Source organism: Scyliorhinus canicula, chromosome 1, assembly GCF_902713615.1.
Source record: "Scyliorhinus canicula chromosome 1, sScyCan1.1, whole genome shotgun sequence".
Taxonomy (NCBI): Eukaryota; Metazoa; Chordata; class Chondrichthyes; order Carcharhiniformes; family Scyliorhinidae; genus Scyliorhinus; species Scyliorhinus canicula.
The window spans coordinates 256,640,405-256,663,116 of NC_052146.1; the positions used below are offsets into that span (position 1 = coordinate 256,640,405).

General features: G+C 42.9%; 1 protein-coding gene across 1 annotated transcript in view; it reads left to right on the forward strand.

Annotated features, from left to right (window-relative positions):
- The window catches only part of spata17 (spermatogenesis associated 17), a 429,942-nt gene that overhangs the window by 76,460 nt on the left and 330,770 nt on the right, over window positions 1-22,712 (forward strand). Inside the window, exon 7 of the mRNA XM_038811880.1 lies at window positions 5,667-5,867. Within this exon, the coding sequence (XP_038667808.1) occupies window positions 5,667-5,867 (201 nt within the window). The remainder of the gene's footprint in view (window positions 1-5,666; window positions 5,868-22,712) is intronic.

Consider the following 22,712-nt stretch of genomic DNA (forward strand, 5'->3'; position numbering starts at 1 on the left):
GGGACATTGAAAAAAGTACTGAAAAGAGATTGAAATGGTGAAATTCATCTGTTGTGAATTGAGAGAGGGAAGGTGGTGAGGTGAGTGTGGAGATGGAATTGACAAGACGAAGGATAAGAGGAAGGCCTAAAATCAGGTGGAAAAGTGCGGTGGCAAGACACTTAAATACAACAGTATTGGATGAGGAATGGATGACCGGAGATGATGGAGAAGGGTGATCAATCAGCATTGTGGCGACCGCCAAGTAAAATGGGAGAAGCCCAAAGAAGAAGATCCTGAAAATCCTGAAAGATGGCCATACTGATAGACATTTGTAACTACATCAGTTTAGGAAAAAAATTAGATTTTCAGTCTGAAAATTATAAATCTTTAAATGTAATTTCCCTGTAATATAGTAGGAAGGATAGTGCTTTAAGAAAGGTGTGATGCTTCAAAGTGTTTCTTGTTTAAGGCCTAGAGTTATGTCTAGTTCAAGGCTTCATTACCAACATAAAATTCCATTCTCCAAGTCCTGACTATACCTTCAAAATCCAGTTCTTGCTCCCACTACGTAAATTATCAAATCTTTATAGGTTTTGATATAGGCCATGTTAAACTATTTGAAGCTTCTAAAATTATCTGTTGCAGTACTTGGCAAGAGCTTTCCTTTTATCATCCGGTTTGCAGGCTGGAATTTTAGGTCTGATTGACACTTGTGTGTCATCTACAATTATGATCAGTTTTGTTGATCTTTTTTGGCCAGGTTCCTAACAATAGTGAATTTATAGGCAACGTTGGCATTAGATATAAGGTAATGGCTTTTTGAGAATTCAATAAAGTTCAGATCTTATTAACAGCTCAAATCCTTAGTAATTTGAATGTTTACATTCACTTTTACCAGCTGATTTCAGTTTTGTAAAATCCTCAGTTCACCCTATTAAAATGAACAGAAAATCAATATTGACAGTGACGGATGGCAGAAGACTGGAGTATGAGATGTCTAAGCTCTTTATAGTTTCAGCTCTGTATTTACTGTGGTCATTTGATTGCATTCTCTGAGGTAACATCCAATAAGTTTTCCACAATAGTTTTGTACATGTATCTATAATTTTGTACTAAGATTCAATAAAAATGTTAATGCTTGCTTACTTTTACCTGAATTTTCCAAGTTGAAGTTTAAACTGATCTATTTAATTTGAACATCTAGGGGTTTTACAGATGTGATGTGGTTGTCTTGGTGAACATGAAGTAAACTAAGAACACATTCCATTCACTCACTCAACGCAATCCGAGAGTAGTGAGACCTGGACACCCCATACTAGGCAGGAGAAAAGACTGAACAATTTCACTGTCTGAGACATACCATACTCTCTGCTCTCTTGGCAGCACAAGGGCACCAACTCGATACATCCTGGAGCATGCTAATTCCATCAGTGTTGCTAAACCAATGACATCTGCACTGGCTATGCCACGTCCATCGGCAGATGATAGCTGTAAACACGACCTTCTGTATAGTGAACTGGCCACTGGCCCATGCCCTTTTGGACAGCCATATCTCTGCTAAAAGGATACCTGCCAAGGATATGAAAATATCTGACGATGATAACTGGAAGATAGTTACTGACCTCCATACTGATAGCCATGACCTCCTGGAGGCTCGCCGTATGGAAGGACATGAGAGAGACAGGCCAAAACACAGACGGTCACTCAAGGCCGGAATTGAACCCGGTGTGAAGCTAAAAATATTCCCTTCCAAGTGATGAATTCCTTTGAAGTGGTTTTTCAGTCGCTTTCATTGCCCTTTAAAGTGATGAAGCCTTTTTGTATGCCTCAACGCCTAAAAGCTTTGAACTTCATGGTTTACATTCAATTTCAACGATCATTGCCTTTTAAAATCTATTTGATAGGCCTGGGCAGTTTCAAAGGGAGGATTAATATTGTTTATTTATTTAGCTAGATCTGCAGGAGTTCCATTAAGTCAGAGAAAGTAACTGTTTTTCTAACTGCAGATTTTTTAAAGAGTCTGTGTCTTCGTTCTCAAGAGCTTCCTCAAAAGAACAGGTGCTCTATCTGAGTACTGGCCCCACCCTGGGAGCCGTCCTGTCCAGAATCAGCTGTCCTGCCCATAAATGAGAATCCAGCCATATCAGATATACAGTTTAACTTTATTCATGGTATTAGCAAAACACAAACTTTCAGTCTGCATTCATGTCATTCCTAACACTGCTTTTCAGTTTTAAGTTTTCAGGAAGCTTGAGCATCACTTTTAAAGCCAAAGCATACTTCATCCAAGAGTGGTGAATTCAATGTACTCTTTGAATAAATAATGTTATATAGTGAAATTATTTTGCATGTGTCATAGAACTAGGATAATTCATTTATGTTTCTGCGATTACATCAGTTAAGTATCCCAGTAGCTCTTATTAAAAGGCTTTTAACAGCTAATGCTAAAAACAATACATCTTTCATGGAATAAGTAGTGTAAAGAAAGAAGGTTAATTGTACATACAGTATCAGTTAACCTGTAATGTGTTTGATTAAGTCAGGCATGTCCAATGTACAGCCACAGCAGGGTGTATGTATTTTTATGTATACTGCTACCTTAAATTGAACTCTTTGTCGGCATACATTGTGCATATAAATTCCAAAAATCTTCATTTGCAAATGATCATCATGAAGCAGAAACAGAAAATTATCCCTTAAATGCATTTCTAGAGCTTCTAAAAATAACACCTTTTGCAGTTTGTTGAATTGCAGAGACTACAAAGCATTATGTGCAATAGGTAGTATGTATCTGAACAGGTGTATTGCAAAGATAGGCACCTCAGTCAAGTAATCAGTTTTGAATGCTGTTGCTTGAAGGCAATTTATACTGTCTGTTAAAATATATTTTTTACAGAATTTTGAACAAGCTATAATAATGTCTAAAATGTTTGGAACAAAAATTGTAATAACACAATTACTGCTAGCCACCCTATTTTAAATAATATGATATAATAGCAAAAGGCTGCCATATATATTCTTCAAAGTTGCAATATGCATTTTCAATAGTTTATGTATCAACTTAAGTTTAATTATTTGTTAATTTTAAACCAATTTATAACAGTTTTAAGTTCCGGAATAAATAATTACTGTAGTGAAAATTGAATGATTTCCAAAAAAATTGCGATTAACTACAAAAATACAAATAATTGAAATTACTCATTTAAAATATTGCAAAATGATCACATAAATTCGGTGGTCTGAAATAAAATAATGAAAGCATTTAATTGTTTGTACATAACATTTTATATTTGCTAAGAAGCGCCTTTGCTAGAAAATAGTCAAAATATAATTAGCTTGGAGTAGTGCTACTATTGTAAAGAAGAGTTTATTTGAATTCATTTATCTTCCAAGGTGATGTTTTTGGCTTGCCATGGTAATATCATAAATTTGTTACACACATTGTGTACTATGCAGTTTAGAAAGACTGACTATATCAATTTTGAAGGTGATTTGAATTACTGTAAAAGGTATATGCACTCTAGAGTAGCAGAACTTAGTCACTAATAAAAGGAATGAAGGAATCTAAAATAGCAGTAAAAGAAAATTAAAATTTAATATAAAAATGCAAGTAACTCTAACACAGGCAAAATATATCAATAAATATAAAGTTTATAAAGTTATTAAAAATACGATCATCTGTCTCATAAAATAAAAAAAACACAAGCAGACTATTTCAGAAAAAGCTATATCTGCATTTTACAGATTATTTACTGTATTATAAAGAAGCTGAGAAAATATTGAGAGTAACTTTTTGGGGAGATGCAAAGAGAATGAGACCAATGGTGGACTGTTAATGGAGCCTCTTAATTGATATACTACATTTTAAAACTTTTTAGGCAAGATTGCGCATACAAATCCTGCTACTTGTAAACCATATATTCAAATCAAAACATTATTTTCCTTTAGTCAAATGGTAGCCTTAGGAGTTATACAATGCTAAAGATCTCCCAGCTGTATTACATTTTAATAACTAGATGATTGTTGCCTAATATTCAATAAAATGTTCAGGTACTATTTCAAAGATTGACTAGTTTAGCAAAAATATTTAATCTTCCAATATATGTATTTAAAATACACAACATAAGGTTGTTTGGTGATTGATACGATTTACATTTAGGACAAATTTGGTTTAATGAATAAAACACTAGGATTCCAATAAATTTGTTTTCCATTTTTTTGGAGGGAAAATTTTGGTTTATCATCTTCAGTTTCAAACTGTGCCTTTAGTAATTTGCAAAACTAAAACCACTGTTAGTATTAGGTCATATCTGCTTCTCAAGTGACTTGTTTTGTTAATTGCTTTCAGCATTAATTATGGTATTTGTTTAATTAATCTTTTCAAAGCTTTTATGTGAATGAAAGGCTGTTATTACATAGCAATAAATGATTTCATTTCTCGCAGGAATACTCAGGACTGTTTACAGCTATTCATTTGATGTGCAATTGGCAAGCAGAAATATTACCTTTTGAGTTTTCAATGAGAATAATTAAATCTTGAGTATCTTGCTGCATGCTGGATTGTGGCAATGTGTTAACAATCCACCTTCTTCTTAACATCAGGCCAATTATTTGCTGAGTGGGATTTTTAGAAATCCCGTGGCAGTTGTATGTCCTGATAATTATGATGAAGTATGTTGGTCAGTGTTGATTCAGCAATCCTATCTCCAGCAAATACTTCATTCACTGATCTCCTTCATGCTCTTCTTTACGGTCATTAAACTTCTTGTGCCTTTTCTTGCCATCCCCTGTGGCCCTAATTATAAAAGGCCTATATGAAAAACATCTAGATTGGGGAGGAAGCCGACTGATGGATTGATAGCTTTGCAAAAGGGTCCAGAATTTAAATGCTATTCAATGGATGACTGGCCAACAAAAGGCACGTTTGCAGATATGCTTGACCTGGTGCAATTAATATTCCAGTTCATGCATGAATTCCTCTGATGGAGGGGGACTTAAAGTGCCAAAAGTGTGTCTCTTGCATAACTCATTTTCTCTTTAATGACAACCCAGAATTTTATACTTAAAAATATCAGTGTTTTCACAGCTCATTTGCCCTACTATGTGATCAGTACACTAGCCAGAAGTAGAACTTGATGCAGAGAGGTCAGTAGGAAGCTATTAACAGGGTCGCTCCTGAGAATTCAACAGCTTTATTGAGTTCAGTTTTAGTTTGAATGTACAACAGCAACCCAGGTATAGTTTTTTTTTAAAAGCGAGTACAGATTTCCCCAAAGTATGGGTTTAGAAAATTGCCAAATAAAATGGGTTCCCAGACCACTCTGCTGGCTAAAGGCTGCTAAAGTTTGTGACAAACTTGAATGGTGGAGAGAAATGTTACTTGCACACAAACATTTGGCATATGCTGCTTTATAAATTGAGCGTACAACCATAATGCCTGATGACTAATTATATTTGATGTGAGGTGGTCATTTGCCATTCAGCATTTATGTAAATAATACTAATCAAATGCCAAACGTAGCTGCCTTTCATTGGATTGTTTTTACTATTGGATCAATTCAATGAATATAGCTAGCCATTGAGCAGTTTTTCATTTTAACTGTAACAAATTTTATATAGATGTTTATTTTTTTGTGTGCATTACTTCATGGCAGTGAGTTAGTAAGTGTTATTTTTCTGTCTAGTGTCCAGGTATTTATAACTCTCCATATTTGGTGTGCCCGAATGAGATGGAATGTAGGCTACAACAGGTCAGACCATTACCTCCGAATCTATCTTGGAAAAAGGACACCACTGAGGGTCTTGTGGATCCATCAATGCCTGACATTCCGTGCACCTTTCCTCCATTCGGGATGCTGCCACCTGTCGGTAAAAAGAAACTACAGGTATGTAGTTTTATGGTATTCGAGCAATGTGGGGGGGGAGGGGGGGGTTGGCTATTTTTGTTAAAGGACAGTTGTTTTTATTTCATTTTTCTTACGGTTAATGTCACCAATTATAGTCAACATATATATAACATACAAACTTTCAGAAATTGAATAATTTATAAAAACCCACCCAAATCAAAATTTCCATTTTGAATTACATTTCTTTGTATTGAAAGAAATGGAGAAATGTTCTGTATTCTCTTCCATAATGATAGTAAGCCAAAGAAAGATGAACTATTGACAACTTGTTTCAATATTTTCTTTGGTTTTGCATCATTTCCGATGATTCACATCTATGGCTCATCTGGTTGTGAGTTTTTATGTGGGAGTACAGTCCAATTTAAGCATGGCGTTGTTAGTTGTAAGGCAGGCATCAATATAGGAATTAAAATATACCTGCACTTTTTCAGTTGTACATTAAAACTAGTTGGTGATTGTACCGTAGACAAAATATGTTACTGATGATTGATTGAACTAAAATTATTCAGTGCAAATAGTCTTAAGTAGCATAATTTGTATCATTTCTTTAAAAAAAACCTTTTGTCCATTTGTGGCACCAACCATAATATTTTCATCTATTAGATAATAATAATAAGACTAATTTTTGAAATATATCAAGATCAACTCTTTGAACTTCTGGTCAAATTAGCAGATAACTTCAAAAAAATAGACAAATCGAGGTTGATGGTCTGGTGAGGGAGTGCTGCACATTTTGAGGTTCTATTTTTAAATAAGACATTGAACAAAGACATTTATATCTGCCCTTTCAGGTTGATGTAAATGATCCTATGACATCTTTTCGAAGAAGAGTTGTGGGATGGGTTTTTTCCTCTGATATCCTGGTCAATATTTATCCCTTGACCAGCAAGACCACAACAAATTATCTCGTTCATATCGCATTGCTGTCTATGGAGCCTTGTGTGAAAATTGGCTGCTGAATTACCTACATTACAACAGGGACTACAATTCAAATGTACTTTGTTGGCTGTGACTGGAGTATCAGCCTGGACTAGGCGCTCATGCCTCTCGAGTACAGCTTGAACCCATAATTGTCTGAATCAGCGAATACTGAGACATAAGGATATGTGTGATGCGGCTATTGTTAACCAAAACTAGATCTAAGCCAATGGTCAAATCAAAAACAAGACACGTAGACTGGGATTCTCCACTCTTTCCTCCACCCCCAAAAAAAAATAAAATCATGTTTATTCTTCCTGTCAAACTATGACCTCTACTTGCCCCCTGTCTCTTTCGAGATTACTGCTGTATGATCTCTCCCTCCTACAGTCAGAGTCCCTTTCGCAAATCCGTGATCTTTTCCCCAGGACCATGATTATTTCTCAGTCCACTTTCAGAGCCCACGCAGCATTTTTTTGTCCTTCCACATTTTTTACCTAATTTTGCCAATCCATGAGTCATACCTTCTGGGCGCGATTCTCCGAGCCCCGCGCCGGAGAATTGGCGCGACCGCACCACGCCACCCCGACGCTGGTGCCCGATTCTCCGAGGTGCGGAGAATCGCGCCATTTGCGCCGGCACGTTTGGCTTGGCGCAGGCTACTGGAATTGGCAGAGCTACCGATTCTCTGGCCCGGATGGGCCGAGCAGCCGCGCGGATATGACAGAGTCCCGCCTGCACCATTCACACCTGGTTGCTGCCAGCGGGAACTCTGCACAAACAGTCGGGGGTGGCCTGTGGGGCGGGGGAAAGCGTTCCTTCACCGGGGGAGGGAGGGGTTCCGATGGGGTCTAGCCCACGATCTGGGCACACCAATCGGCAGGCCGGCCTCCTCCTTCCCCCCCCCCCCTCCCCCCGGGGCCTACTTTGTTCCGTGGCTGGCCCCTGAACCCTGACGCCATGTTGAGTCGGGGCCGGAGCGCTGAAGAAGTCCCCCGTGCATGCGCAGGTTGGCGCTGCCCAACTGTGCATGCGTGGGTTGGCGCTGATGGAACCATCAATTCACTAGACACGTGCTTTAAGATATGAACAGTGGTTTTAATCTACTTACAACAGAGCCAGCCTGTTCCGCGTTGAACTCTCGATGAACTGAACGACTGGCTCTGAGCATTGGTATTTATACAGCAGTCCATTATACAGTAATGTATTTATACATTATGCAAATGTATAATCAATGCCCTTTAGCCTTGAGGAATGTACCCTAGCAGTTTGATTGCCATTTTGTAAAATGACTGTTTTTCCATCACTGCCTATAATCTTACCCAGGCGTTTCCACTTTTTCTGCCCTTTTGTGTAATATGCCATGTCCCCTGGATTAAAATTTATTTTTGAAGGCCTCATGCAGTGCCATAAAGCTCACTGAATTTTCTCTGAAATCTCAGCCTTGATAAATGTCCTTCTCCCTGCATGCAGGGCATTCAACTGCTTGAAAAAAATGATCTAATCATCGTCACATCCAAGACTGGGGGATGATCCCACATCACCAAAGGGATTTTTGGATTGCTCCCATAAACTAATTGGCAGGGACTCTAGCCGCAAACTATTTGAAGTGAATGTTTCTCATGGACTGCCCACGCCTATGCCACAAGAAAAAAAGATGTCTTCTTTCCTTTAAATTCCTACCCCCTGATGTCATCAACACTTCTTTAGCATAGTGATTAGAAATTAGGTCTTGTTGAGAGGACACAAAAATGTCCTGATTGTGTAAATATACATATTTCCTAACAACAATTGCCTTTTCATGTTCTGTAGATAATTTCTTTGAGACTTCTTTTCAGAGAAGACTTGCTCACCAGTAAGGGTGTTTCACAGGATACTACACTTGTGCTGATAAAATATTTTTTTTCTGGCTATTTTACATGGAATCACCACTGTCTTTACTGACTTTAAAGTGTTATCATCCCCAAACCTGAAGTAAGTAGAACTTTCACATTCCTTTTTTTTTTTAAATAATTTTTATTGAAAGAGTTTTTCCATACAAACATTTACCCCTACTAACTTTTTAAATTATTTACAACACAATCCCTCTAGGCAAATATCCCTCCCTCGCCCGCCCTCTCGCGCGCACCAGTCCTCCCCCCCCCCCAAGCAACAACTTAACAAACAAGGCAGCCTACAGTTTCAGACATGAGCAGCGAGCAGACTTGCCCGCGTTACAGTCGTGCATGTCCCCCCACGACCCTTGCTGCCCCCCCCCTCCCCTCCCCCCCCCCTCCCTCCCCTCCCCTCCCTCCCCTCCCCCCCCCCCCCCCCCCCCCCCCCCCGGGTTGCTGCTGCCACGACCCCGAACGTCTATCTCTGATCCAAAAAGTCAAGGAAAGGTTGCCACCGCCTGGAGAATCCCTGTACCGACCCTCTCAGGGCAAATTTGATCCTTTCTAGCTGAATATAGCTAGCCATATCGTTAATCCAAGTTTCAACGCTTGGAGGCCTCGCGTCCTTCCATTGAATTAATATCCTTCGTCGAGCCACTAGGGACGCAAAGGCCAGTATTCCGGCCTCCCTAGCCTCCTGTACCCCCGGTTCTACCCCGACCCCAAAGATCGCAAGCCCCCATCCTGGTTTGACCCTGGACCCCACCACCTTCGACACCGTCCTTGCCACCCCCTTCCAGAACCCTTCCAGCACCGGGCATGCCCAGAACATATGCACATGGTTCGCTGGGCTTCCCAGACATCTGACACACCTGTCCTCACCCCCAAAGAACCGGCTCATCCTTGTCCCCGTCATGTGAGCTCTATGCAGCACCTTAAATTGAATGAGGCTCAGCCTCGCACACGAGGAGGAAGAATTGACCTTCTCCAGTGCATCCGCCCACGTCCCGTCTTCTATCTGCTCTCCCAGCTCCCCTTCCCACTTGGCTTTCAGCTCCTCCCCTGATGCTTCTTCCGCCTCCTGCATTATCTTGTAGATGTCTGATATCTTCCCCCCTCCGACCCAGACCCCCGAGAGCACCCTATCACTCGCCCCCTTACTGGGGAGCAGGGGGAACCCCTCCACCTGCCGCCTAGCAAATGCCTTCACTTGTAAATATCTGAACATGTTTCCCGGGGGGAGCTCAAACTTCTCCTCCAGCCCTCCCAGGCTCGCAAACCTCCCCTCTATAAACAGGTCCTTCAGCTGCCGTATGCCCACCCTGTACCAGCTCTGAAATCCCCCGTCGATGTTCCCCGGGATGAATCTATGGTTCCCTCTTATTGGCGCCGCCAACAGACCTCCCCTTTCCCCCCTGTGTCGCCTCCACTGCCCCCATATCTTGAGGGTGGCCGCCACCACCGGGCTCGTGGTGTACCTCGTGGGGGGGAGCGGCCATGGTGCCGTTACTAGGGCCCCCAGGCTTGTGTTGCCACAGGACGCCCTCTCCATTCGTTTCCAAGCTGCCCCCTCCCCTTCCATCATCCACTTGCGCACCATTGACACATTTGCCGCCCAGTAATACCCCGAGAGATTGGGTAGTGCCAGCCCTCCACTGTCCCTACTCCGCTCCAAAAAGACCCTCCTCACCCTTGGGGTGCCGTGCGCCCACACGTAGCTTTTCACATTCCTTAACTTTACTTTGGCCATTACCATTTCGAGAATTCATGTAACACTCTAACCAATCCACCCCTGTACTGTGGGATGTATGCCAAGGCCCAACTCAGCACAATTGAACGAGTCCACAATTGAATCATCCTTAACTGACTACAGGTTCTGGTGGCCAACACAATTCGTTCTGACTCATCAGTATTGTTGTCTTTCCCTTCTGAATCTTCCATGGCATGTGTAATTTCAAAAGCCCTGTTATTTCATTTCATCCAGTTCATTGCATAATGATATTTCGAGTTGCGTCTAAAACACCTATTGACCATTCCTTGGTTATTCTTGATGTGGAGATGCTGGTGTTGGACTGGGGTGAGCACAGTAAGGAGTCTTACAACACCAGGTTAGAGTCCAACATGTTTGTTTCAAACACTAGCTTTCGGAGCACTGCTCCTTCCTCAGGTGAATGGACTCACCTGAGGAAGGAGCAGTGCTCCGAAAGCTAGTGTTTGAAACCAAACATGTTGGACTTTAATCTGGCGTTGTAAGACGTCTTACTTGGTTATTCTTGGGAGTTCATTCACTAACTACAGTTACCCAATTCTGTCTGTTTGAGCTGAAGGCCCCAATTGTGCCATGAAAGTGGTTGGAAATGAATGTTTGCCTAAAGCTTCATACGTCTGTTCCAAAAGCATATCTCTTTCTGATAATCTAACTCCAATTACAACCAGGAGTCTACCTACGTTTGATACTTTAGCGCAATCCACCAATTTGAAATCAAGCACTGAATTATGGATCTCCAAATAGAATTTCTGCCATTTTCTATACAACCTGTTAAATGTCACGCTACATTACTCTATGGAATAATCAGCCATTTTTCTAAATTTATTCAAGTTTGACCATGTGCTATTCTTATAAATTTTGTCCTTAAATTTTAAGAGATTATTCAAATCATCCTCTGACACTAAATGATGAACCTCTCGCTCAGAAAACACTTTGCACCTGGTCCTGCTCCTGGTAGGAAACAAATGTACCAATGCCTAACTTGCTTCTTCGTTGATGAAGATGTAACATGTCAGCGCGGCAGGGTGGCACAATGGTTAACACTGCTGCCTACAGTGCTGAAGACCTGGGTTTGATCCCAATCCCTGGTCACTGTCCATGTGGAGTTTGCACATCCTTCCCGTGTCTGCGTGGGTTTCACCCCCACAACCCAAAGATGTGCAGGGTAAGTGGATTGGCCACGCTAAATTGCCCCCTTGGGGGAAAAAAAAATAACTGGGTACTCAATTTATTTTTTAAAAATTTAACGTGTCCATTTATTCACTTAATTTTTCCATTGGTTATATTGTTCAGCCTCATTGAACACTGATGGAAACTCAACCCCTGATACTTTGCACGGTATTAGCCATTGTTCTCCAAATTAAGTCTAATTACAACCTTCAGTCTAAAAAGAGCTCTTGGTTTCCATTCTTCACCTTTTAGACCAACCATTCTCTGCTACCAATGTTAACAGGACCCTAGCCAGTCAAAACTAAGATACACAGGGTGCGATCCTCAGGGCCCGTTGCTGGGGGTCGCAAATTCCATTATGGCCACGTGCGAGAGGGCCATAACTGGATTTGCGGCGGCTTGATCTTGGTTTGAGATCTTCCTGCCTTCCCTCATTGGCAATGTAATCAGGTTCACACTCAGAAAGGGCGGGAACCTGAATTCCATGGATTTAAATATAATTATATGTCTTAACGTCATTGCTTCCAGCAGTGTTAGATGACCCCCCCCCCTGCCGATGTGAAGTCATGTCAGCGCGAATCGCTACTGGTTTTTGAAACTAAAAACCAGTCATGTTGACCACGCCAAGGGCACGGAGGTGAGTATAGCCCCTGGGTGGTGAGGGAAATGGCATTGCCCACAGAACCCTGGCACTATTGCAGTGCCAGTTTGGCACTCCCAGGTTGTCAGTGCCACGTCGGCACTCTGAAGTTGGCACTCCACGGTTGGCACTGCCAGGGCAGTCCAATTGATGGACTAACCATAAGTATGCGGCAGGCCCAATCTCGGAATCCCAGCTTTGCCAGCGAGTTTTAGCCCCAGCATTTGAAATTGCATGACAGTGCCATTTGACCTGGCTAGAAAAGGCATTTGTGAAACCAGTGACAGTCACACAGCTTTTCTCACCTGATCCAGCGCTTTGTGCAATTTTGGGAAAATTCCACCCACAATTCTTCCTCAACAAAAGAGCCTTTTGACTTTGTTCAGTCTTCGCACTCCTCATAAACCGCCACGGTAAAAATTGTCCTATATTTATGTGTATAAATATATTATTGCAAATACTTATCTAAACAATGCCCTTCACCTGTGTATCAATATAATGGACTTCCGGTGGTGGCTGATTCCGTGTTTTAGAGTCCTTTCCCCCCCGAATTTGGGGGAAACCTTTGCAGGAGAACATATTTGGTTGAGTATACAGGATACCTGTGCAGTACCAATGTCGAAAGAAGGTGGTAAGCAGCCTGCAGAAGGTAATTCACCGTCCGATTCAGAGGAATCGCGCAGCTCCTCTGTAGAAAAAATGGGGGGACTGCAGCGGCCTCACCGATAACCGCGGATATAGTCGCTAGTGTGCTGGCAAATGAATTCGCCGTCGACTTCGCCAAACAGTGGAAATTGATGGCAGAGAACTTGCGAAGATCTCGTGCCCTCTCCAAATTTAGACAGGGCCCATTGGACACTTTGTCAGAAATCTCGGTCGAATGAACCGGCACGTGCAGTCATCGTTTGCTTCCACAATTTCCAAGAAAAGGTGCAGGTCCTGAAGTGGGCCAAAGAACATTGAGATTAGATGCAGGTCTACCAGGACGCGATAGCCGAGTTGGCAAGGAAGCGGGCAGCCTTTAACAAGGCTTAGGCCGCCTTGTACAAGAAGGGAGTTCGGCTCAGAGTGGTATTTCCAGTGAGGCTGCATGTCACATATGAATCAAAGGACTTTTGCATTGGGGGAGTTGGACTCCTTCGTTAAAAAGCACAGGCTCTGTTCTAATTAACTGTTCTATGTGTGTTTTCAGGCTGCTGTGGTTTGGGAAGAGTGTAAGGGTATCCTGTACATAGTTGTCAATATTTGTGGTAAAATGTTTCTTGTTTTTCTGTTTTGGGAGGATGATGGGGTTAGGGTTCACTTGTGATATGTGGGGGGATAACTACTTTGAGAAGTGCTGTTTCTTGTACTATAGTTATATTGTCCCTGTTGGAAATTCAGTTTTGTTGGGGTACTATCTTGTGAGGTTTGTTTTGTCCTTGGATCGGGCAATAATGTTGTTTATTTTCTCTATCCGGGTGTGGGGGTGAACTGCCCCGCTAGTATTAAATTCAGTTAGTTAACAGGAGTGAGATGGGGGAGGGGGGGGAGGTGCTGCTGTTGAACCAGTTTCACTTGGTTTGATGACTTAGTATCTGTGTGGGGTTGTGGTTTGGGGGGGGGGGGGGGGGGTTTGGTCATTTGTTGGGTTTCAATATGTACATTTGGGTGGGGTGTTAGTTGGGGGAGGAGTTAGTTTGCTGATGTTGACTATGGAAGTTTATTTTTTTCACTCTCTGTGGGTGGGTTTCGTGGCCACCTTGGTGGGCCTTGGGACTGTATTTTTTTGAGTAGATACTTGACAATTCCTTGCGGTGGAAATGACTGACTCCAGTCTGAGGGGGGTGTTGGGAGGCCCCAATTCGGTTGTTCACCTTGAACATAAGGGGGCTGGGTGGCTTGATAGAAAGGTCGCGAGTTTTTGATCACCTAAAGAATCTAAGTGCTGATATGGTGTTTTGCAGGAGACTCACTTGCAGATAAAGATAAAGACCATATTATCAGAGGAGTGATTGAGCCAAGTGTTTCATTCTGGCTTTGATGTATGGGCCCCAGGTGCACCAATTTTAGTTAATGAAGGGGTTATTTTATCGGCCACTAAGACCATGGTGGATCCCAACAACAGATTCATGATGGTATGTGGGTCTTTGGTGGATACATCGGTGGTACTGGTCAATTTCTACTTGCCAAATTAGGATGATGTGGTGTTTGTTAGGAAACTGTAGGCATCCATTCCTGATCTGGACATGCACCAACTGGTATTTGGAGGGGACTTCAACTAACTATTGGATCCTAAGCTGGCTCGATCCAGGCCTAAATAATTTGCTCTTTTGGTGGTGGCGAAGCGCTTCTGGCCTTTGTGGAGCAGATGGGAGGTGGTAGACCCATGGTGGGTTTTGCACCCACGGTATAAGGAATTTTTGGTCTCCCATGTGCATAAGGTCTATGCCAGGATTGACTTCTTCCTGTTGGGTGGGTCCCTTCTACCTTGGGTGCGAAGAGCGGAATATTCGGCAATCGTAATCTCTGGCCATCTTGTGCACTTGGTCTTGGAGACAGGTCCCAGTCTGCGCTCGACGTGGAGGTTTGATTTAGAATTTTTAGCGGACAAGGGGTTTTATGAGCGCATGTCCGTGATTATTGAGGGATATATTTGATTCAATAGGAATGACTCTGTCTCTCCCTCCACGCTGTGGGAAACCCTTAAGCCAGTTGTAAGAAGGGAGGTCATCTTCTAAAGATGCATTTAGACAGGATGGTGAGAAAGGAGTAGCAGGACCTGTTGAGTGTGATTCTTGAGATGGATCGCTAATATTCATGTGATCCTGTCACAGGGTTGCTGGTGAACAGAAAGCAGCTGCAAATGCAGTTTGATCTGTTATCCACAAGGAAGGCGGTGAACCAGCTTTGGTGCTCGAGGTGCATTTTGTACGAGTTAGGGGAGAAGACCAGCTGTCTTTTAGCACACACCAGCTGAGGCAGCAGGCGGCTTCTCAGGAGATTATACGGATTAAAAACGGATCCAGTCTCCCCTGTGGATGAAATAATACAGCTACTCAGGGTTTTGCCTCTTTTTCAGGGTGCAAAGTGAACCTGGGGAAGGGTGAATATTTTCCGGTTAACCCTCCCAGGGAAGGGAACCAATCTGGGGGTAGTACCTTTTTGTTTAGCCATAGGTAGCTTTCATTATCTGGGTGGCCCATAACTGGCTACCGCTCCATAGATTGAACTACACTCGGCTGGTGAGCAGGGTAAGGTCCTACTTGCAGAGGTGCTATAACTTCCCTCTGTCCTTGGCAGGCATGATCAAAACTATAAAAATGAATATCCTCCCAAGATTTTTATTTTTATTTGTGTCTCCCTATTATTCTCCTGAAATTGTTTTTTGCTAGGATTAATAAGTTCATGGCCTCCTTCATTTGGATGGGACAGACCCAAGAATCCGTGAGGCGTTCCTTCAGAGGGACCGGCTCTTTTACTATCAGGCGGTCAACATTGATAGGTGCTGGAATGAATTGGGGAGCCAAGCTCCATTTGGGCAAGTTCTTCTAGGGACTCTAGTTTAAGGGCTTTTGCAATGACTTCACTTCCCTTTTCTCCGGTGAAGTATTCTTCAAACTCTGTGAACACTCAAAGGATATGGAGGCAATTTAGGTAGCATTATAAATTGGGCTCCATGTGGGCAGCACAGTGGCGCAGTGGTTAGCATTGCTGCCTTATGGCGCTGAAGTCCCAGATTCGATCCCGGCTCTGGGTTACTATCCATGTGGAGTTTGCACATTCTCCCCGTGTTTGCGTGGGTTTTGCCCCCACAATCCAAAGATATGCAGTTTAGGTGGATTGTCCATGCTAAATTGCCCCTTAATTGAAAAAAATGAATTGGGTACTCTAAATTTATTTTTAAAAGATTGGGCTCATGTCATTGCTGGCTCCTTTCTGTGGCAACCAGCTATTTGTACCATCGAGTCTGGAATCAACATTCGGGTCGTGTTAGGGAAAGTGCCTTGAGAGTTTTCGGGATCTGTTGTGGAGGGTTGGTTTGCTATTTTGGTGGAGTTATGGACAAAGTTTTAACTTTTGGGGGAGGACTTATTCTATTCCCTCCAAATTAGTGATTTTGTTCGGAAGACCTTTCCTGCATTTCTCTTGACTCTGCAACCCTCCCTGTTGAAAAGGATCCTATCATTATCAGGGTCTGATGGGGGGAGCATTTCTGGCATCTTGTCAAAGGAGGTAGCCCTGCCTGATGAGGTGCAAGTAAAATGGAAGGAGGATCTGGGACCCATTCTAGATCGGGACAAATAAAGTTGTGCACTTTATTCTCCATTTGCTAGATTTTTGTCCACTGACTTAACCTATCCATGTCCCTTTGGATAGGCGGTTCTGTGGACGCAATCGAGACTCCAGGATGGTATGTTGCCTCCCTGGTGCAAGGGTCAAGGATGTCTCGGAGCGGCTGCAGGACATTCTGGGGGGGGAGGGTGAACAGCCAGCTGTCGTGGTGCACATAGGCAACAACGATATAGGTAAAAAACGGGATGAGGTCCTACAAGCGGAATTCAGGGAGTTAGGAGTTAAACTAAAAAGTAGGACCTCAAAGGTAGTAATCTCAGGATTGCTACCAGTGCCACGAGCTAGTCAGAGTAGGAATGTCAGGATAGATAGGATGAATGCGTGGCTCGCGAGATGGTGCAAGAGGGAGGGATTCAAATTCCTGGGGCATTGGGACCGGTTCTGGGGGAGGTGGGACCAGTACAAACCGGACGGTCTGCACCTGGGCAGGACTGGAACCGATGTCCTAGGGGGGGTGTTTTCTAGAGCTGTTGGGAAGGGTTTAAACTAATGTGGCAGGGGGATGGGAACCGATGCAGGAAGTTGGAAGGTAGTAAAACAGGGACAGAAGCAAAAGGAAGTAAGGGGAAAAGTGCAAGGCAGAGAAGACATAGTCAGAAATCTAAAAGGGCGACAGTACAAGGTACAGTGACTGAGGGGAGCACAGTGAATAGGCCCAGTAATAACAAAAGGAATAAAACTGGAGATGTTAAGATTCAAAAAAAGAGGTAAAAAAAACAAAATAAGTGTACTTTACCTGAATGCTCGTAGTATTCGGAATAAAGTAAATGAGTTGATGGCATAAATCATCGTAAATGACTATGATTTAGTGGCCATTACTGAAACATGGTTAAAGGATGGTCACGACTGGGAGTTAAATATCCGAGGGTATCAAACTATTAGGAAGGACAGAGTGGATGGTAAGGGAGGTGGTGTTGCTCTGTTATTTAAGGATGACATCCGGGCAATAGTAAGGGATGACATCAGTGCTATGGAGGATAAGGTTGAATCCATTTGGGTGGAAATCAGGAACAGTAAGGCGAAAAAGTCACTGATAGGAGTAGTCTATCGGCCACCAAATAGTAATGTTATGGTGGGGCAGGCAATAAACAAAGAAATAACTGATGCATGTAGAAATGGTACAGCAGTTATCATGGGGGATTTTAATCTACATGTCGATTGGTTTAACCAGGTCGGTCAAGGCAACCTTGAGGAGTTTATAGAATGTATCCGCGATAGTTTCCTAGAACAGTATGTAATGGAACCTATGAGGGAACAAGCGGTCCTAGATCTTGTCCTGTGTAATGAGACAGGATTGATTCATGATCTCATAGTTAGGGATCCTCTCGGAAGGAGCGATCACAATATGGTGGAATTTAAAATACAGATGGAGGGTGAGAAAGTAAAATCAAATACTAGTGTTTTGTGTTTAAACAAAGGAGATTACAAGGGGATGAGAGAAGAACTAGCTAAGGTAGACTGGGAGCTAAGACTTTATGGTGGAACAGTTGAGGAACAGTGGAGAACCTTCCAAGCGATTTTTCACAGTGCTCAGCAAAAGTTTATACCAACAAAAAGGAAGGACGGAAGAAAGAGGGAAAATCGACCGTGGATATCTAAGGAAATAAGGGAGAGTATCAAATTGAAGGGAAAAGCATATAAAGTGGCAAAGATTGCTGGGAGATTAGAGGACTGGGAAATCTTTAGGGGGCAACAGAAAGCTACTAAAAAAGCTATAAAGAAGAGTAAGATAGAGTATGAGAGTAAACTTGCTCAGAATATAAAAACAGACAGTAAAAGTTTTTACAAATATATAAGACAAAAAAGAGTGGCTAAGATAAATATTGGTCCTTTAGAGGATGAGAAGGGAGTTTTAATAATGGGAGATGAGGAAATGGCTGAGGAACTGAACAGGTTTTTTGTGTCGGTCTTCACAGTGGAAGACACAAATAACATGCCAGCGACTGATAGAAATGAGGCTATGACAGGTGAGGACCTTGAGAGGATTGTTATCACTAAGGAGGGAGTGATGGGCAAGCTAATGGGGCTAAAGGTAGACAAGTCTCCTGGCCCTGATGGAATGCATCACAGAGTGCTAAAAGAGATGGCTAGGGAAATTGCAGATGCACTAGTGATAATTTACCGAAATTCACTAGACTCTTGGGTGGTCCCGGTGGATTGGAAATTAGCAAACGTGACGCCACTGTTTAAAAAAGGAGGTAGGCAGAAAGCAGGAAATTATAGGCCAGTGAGCTTAACTTCGGTAGTAGGGAAGATGCTGGAATCTATCATCAAGGAAGAAATTGCGAGGCATCTGGATAGAAATTGTCCCATTGGGCAGACGCAGCATGGGTTTGTAAAAGGCAGGTCATGTCTAACTAATTTAGTGGAATTTTTTGAGGACATTACCAGTGCAGTAGATAACGGGGAGCCGATGGATGTGGTATATCTGGATTTCCATAAAGCCTTTGACAAGGTGCCACACAAAAGGTTGCTGCATAAGATAAAGATGCATGGCATTAAGGGTAAAGTAGTAGCATGGATAGAGGATTGGTTAATTAATAGAAAGCAAAGAGTTGGGATAAATGGGTGTTTCTCTGGTTGGCAATCAGTAGCTAGTGGTGTCCCTCAGGGGTCCGTGTTGGGCCCACAATTGTTCACAATTTACATTGATGATTTGGAGTTGGGGACCAAGGGCAATGTGTCCAAGTTTGCAGATGACACTAAGATGAGTGGTAAAGCGAAAGTGCAGAGGATACTGGAAGTCTGCAGAGGGATTTGGATAGGTTAAGTGAATGGGCTCGGGTCTGGCAGATGGAATATAATGTTGACAAATGTGAGGTTATCCATTTTGGTAGGAATAACAGCAAACGGGATTATTATTTAAACGATAAAATATTAAAGCATGCTGCTGTTCAGAGAGACTTGGGTGTGCTAGTGCATGAGTCACAGAAGGTTGGTTTATAAGTGCAACGGGTGATTAAGAAGGCAAATGGAATTTTGTCCTTCATTGCTAGAGGGATGGAGTTTAAGACTAGGGAGGTTATGTTGCAATTGTATAAGTTGTTAGTGCGGCCACACCTGGAGTATTGTGTTCAGTTTTGGTCTCCTTACTTGAGAAAGGACGTACTGGCGCTGGAGGGTGTGCAGAGGAGATTCACTAGGTTAATCCCAGAGCTGAAGGGGTTGGATTATGAGGAGAGGTTGAGTAGACTGGGACTGTACTCGTTGGAATTTAGAAGGATGAGGGGGGATCTTATAGAAACATTTAAAATTATGAAGGGAATAGATAGGGTAGATGCGGGCAGGTTGTATCCACTGGCGGGTGACAGCAGAACTAGGGAACATAGCCTCAAAATAAGGGGAAGTAGATTTAGGACTGAGTTTAGGAGGAACTTCTTCACCCAAAGGGTTGTGAATCTATGGAATTCCTTGCCCAGTGAAGCAGTTGAGGCTCCTTCGTTACATGTTTTTAAGGTAAAGATAGATAGTTTTTTGAAGAATAAAGGGATTAAGGGTTATGGTGTTCGGGCCGGAAAGTGGAGCTGAGTCCACAAAAGATCAGCCATGATCTAATTGAATGGCGGAGCAGGCTCGAGGGGCCAGATTGCCTACTCCTGCTCCTAGTTCTTATGTTCTTATATTCTTTGCGCCGTTGCTGCTTGTTCCTTCAGTTATTTCTCCCAGAACGTATTGCAGAGTTGTTTCAGCCAGAATGCACGTCCCCTTTCGGATGTGTAGCTGCCTTTTAAGTAAAGTCTGCAACTCCTAATATAGCCACTCTCCCCCTTTCTAATTAGTGTACAGCCAATAAATTGTAGCGCATGCATGAATTATTATAATCGGCAGGAAGCACCGGTATTGAGTGCTTGACAAAATGCAGCAGCAATGTGCACATCACTCATCTCCATAGTACTGAATGGCTGAGAATTGAGCGGCCAGAAGTTGTTCATTGAAAATAGCTGACTTACAAAAGATCCCAAATATGTCATGTCAGAAAAAGAATTTTTGAAATCAATTTTGACGTTCATAATTTCCCAAGCTCTGTGATGTATATTTATTTGTCACTGCTATTATTTGCAGTCATTGCTTTTTAATGGTAATTGGTTCCAATTGTGCGTTTCTATTAATGTAGAACACAAATGAACATAAATGAGTTATGAATCATTTCTTTTGATTAGCCCCTGTGTTTGTTTCTTGTGTGCTTGTTGGAACTCCAGTCATGATGGGTCACTCATGAGCTCACCTGTTGGATTATTGAATCTTAATATTGTTGTGTCAAGCTGATAATTGAGCACCATTGACTTCCGGTTGTGACCATGGAGTGAGTGGTCCCATACAGGGCTGTTCCTGCTTAAAGTACAGAAAAGGACTCTTTTCACACAGATCCGGGTGGAATTTAGATGAAAAGGCGTAGGTGAATGTTAGAGGAGTAGTTTACCCCTGGAATGGTATGTCTCCTGATCGCCAGACCTGGCACAAAACAGTGAGAAATTTGGCTGGAAAGTTGAAACAGTCTTGTGCTTCACAGACAGTCTCTTCCAGCATGCAGGTGGGGGAGGGGCAAGTTGGAAAGCCCCAGATACAGGAACTGATGACTTTTATCAGGAGGAATTCCATAAACAGAGGAAAGAAATGCATGAGGATCATGCAAAGGTCATTGTAGAAGCTGTGGCACCCTTGAAGAGTACTTTGGAGCGAATGGAGAGGTGTTTGGAGGTGCAGGGGTCACAGATTCGGGAGATTGAAGGAGTGATCTCGGACCACAGTGATCATGTGGTGGCTCTGGAGGCGGAGGTGGGGCTCCGAGGAGACCTACTGTAAGGCATTGAGGGCAAAGGTTGAGGAGCAGGAAAATACCTTGAGAAGACAGAACCAGCGAATAGTGGGCCTGCCTGAAGGAGTAGAAGGAGTGAGTGCCACGAAGTACGTCTTGAGGATGCTGGCGGGGGCTGGTGGCAGAAGGGATGCTGGATATGGCACCTGAAGTGGAACAAGCGCATGGGTCTCTGAGGCAGAAGCCCAGCGCTGGGGAGCCGCCGCGGGCGGTGATCGTGAGGCTCCATAAATTTGTGAAGAAAGAGAAAATTCTACGGTGGGCCAGGGAGAAGCGTTGCTAATTATAAACCCTATCTCTTATAACCTTTTCCAACATTTTACCCACAACCGAAGTAAGGCTCACAGGTCTATAATTACCAGGGTTGTCTCTACTCCCCTTCTTGAACAAGGGGACAACATTTGCTATCCTCCAGTCTTCCGGCACTATTCCTGTCGACAAAGACGACATAAAGATCAAGGACAAAGGCTCTGCAATCTCCTCCCTGGCTTCCCAGAGAATCCTAGGATAAATCCCATCTGGCCCAGGGGACCTATCTATTTTGACATTTTCCAAAATTGCTAACACCTCCTCCTTTTGAACCTCAATTCCATCTAGCCTGGTCAACTGAACCTGAGTGTTCTCCTCGACAACATTGTCTTTCTCCAGTGTAAACACTGACGAAAAATATCCATTTAACGCTTCCCCTATCTCCTCTGATTCCACACAACTTTCCACTACTATCCTTGATTGGCCCTAATCTTACTCTAGTCATTCTTTTGTTCCTGATATATCTATAGAAAGCCTTAGGGTTTTCCTTGATCCTATCCGCCAATGACTTTTCATGTCCTCTCCTTGCTCTTCTTAACTCTCCCTTTAGGTCCTTCCTGGCTAACGTAACCCTCAAGTGCCCTAACTGAGCCTTCATGTCTCATCCTAACATAAGCCGTCTTCTTCCTCTTGACAAGTGCTTCAACTTCCTTAGTAAACCACGGTTCCCTTGCTCGACAACTTTCTCCCTGCCTGACAGGTACATACTTATCAAGGACACGCAGTAGCTGTTCCTTGAAAAAGCTCCACATTTCGATTGTACCCATCCCCTGCAGTTTCCTTCCCCATCCTATACATCCTAAATCTTGCTGAATAGCATCATAATTGCCTTTCCCCAGCTATAATTCTTGCCTTGCGGTATATACCTATCCCTGCCCATTGCTAAAGTAAACATAACCGAGTTGTGATCACTATCACCAAAGTGCTCACCTACATCTAAATCTAACACCTGGCCGGGTTCATTACCCAGTACCAAATCCAATGTGGCCTCTCG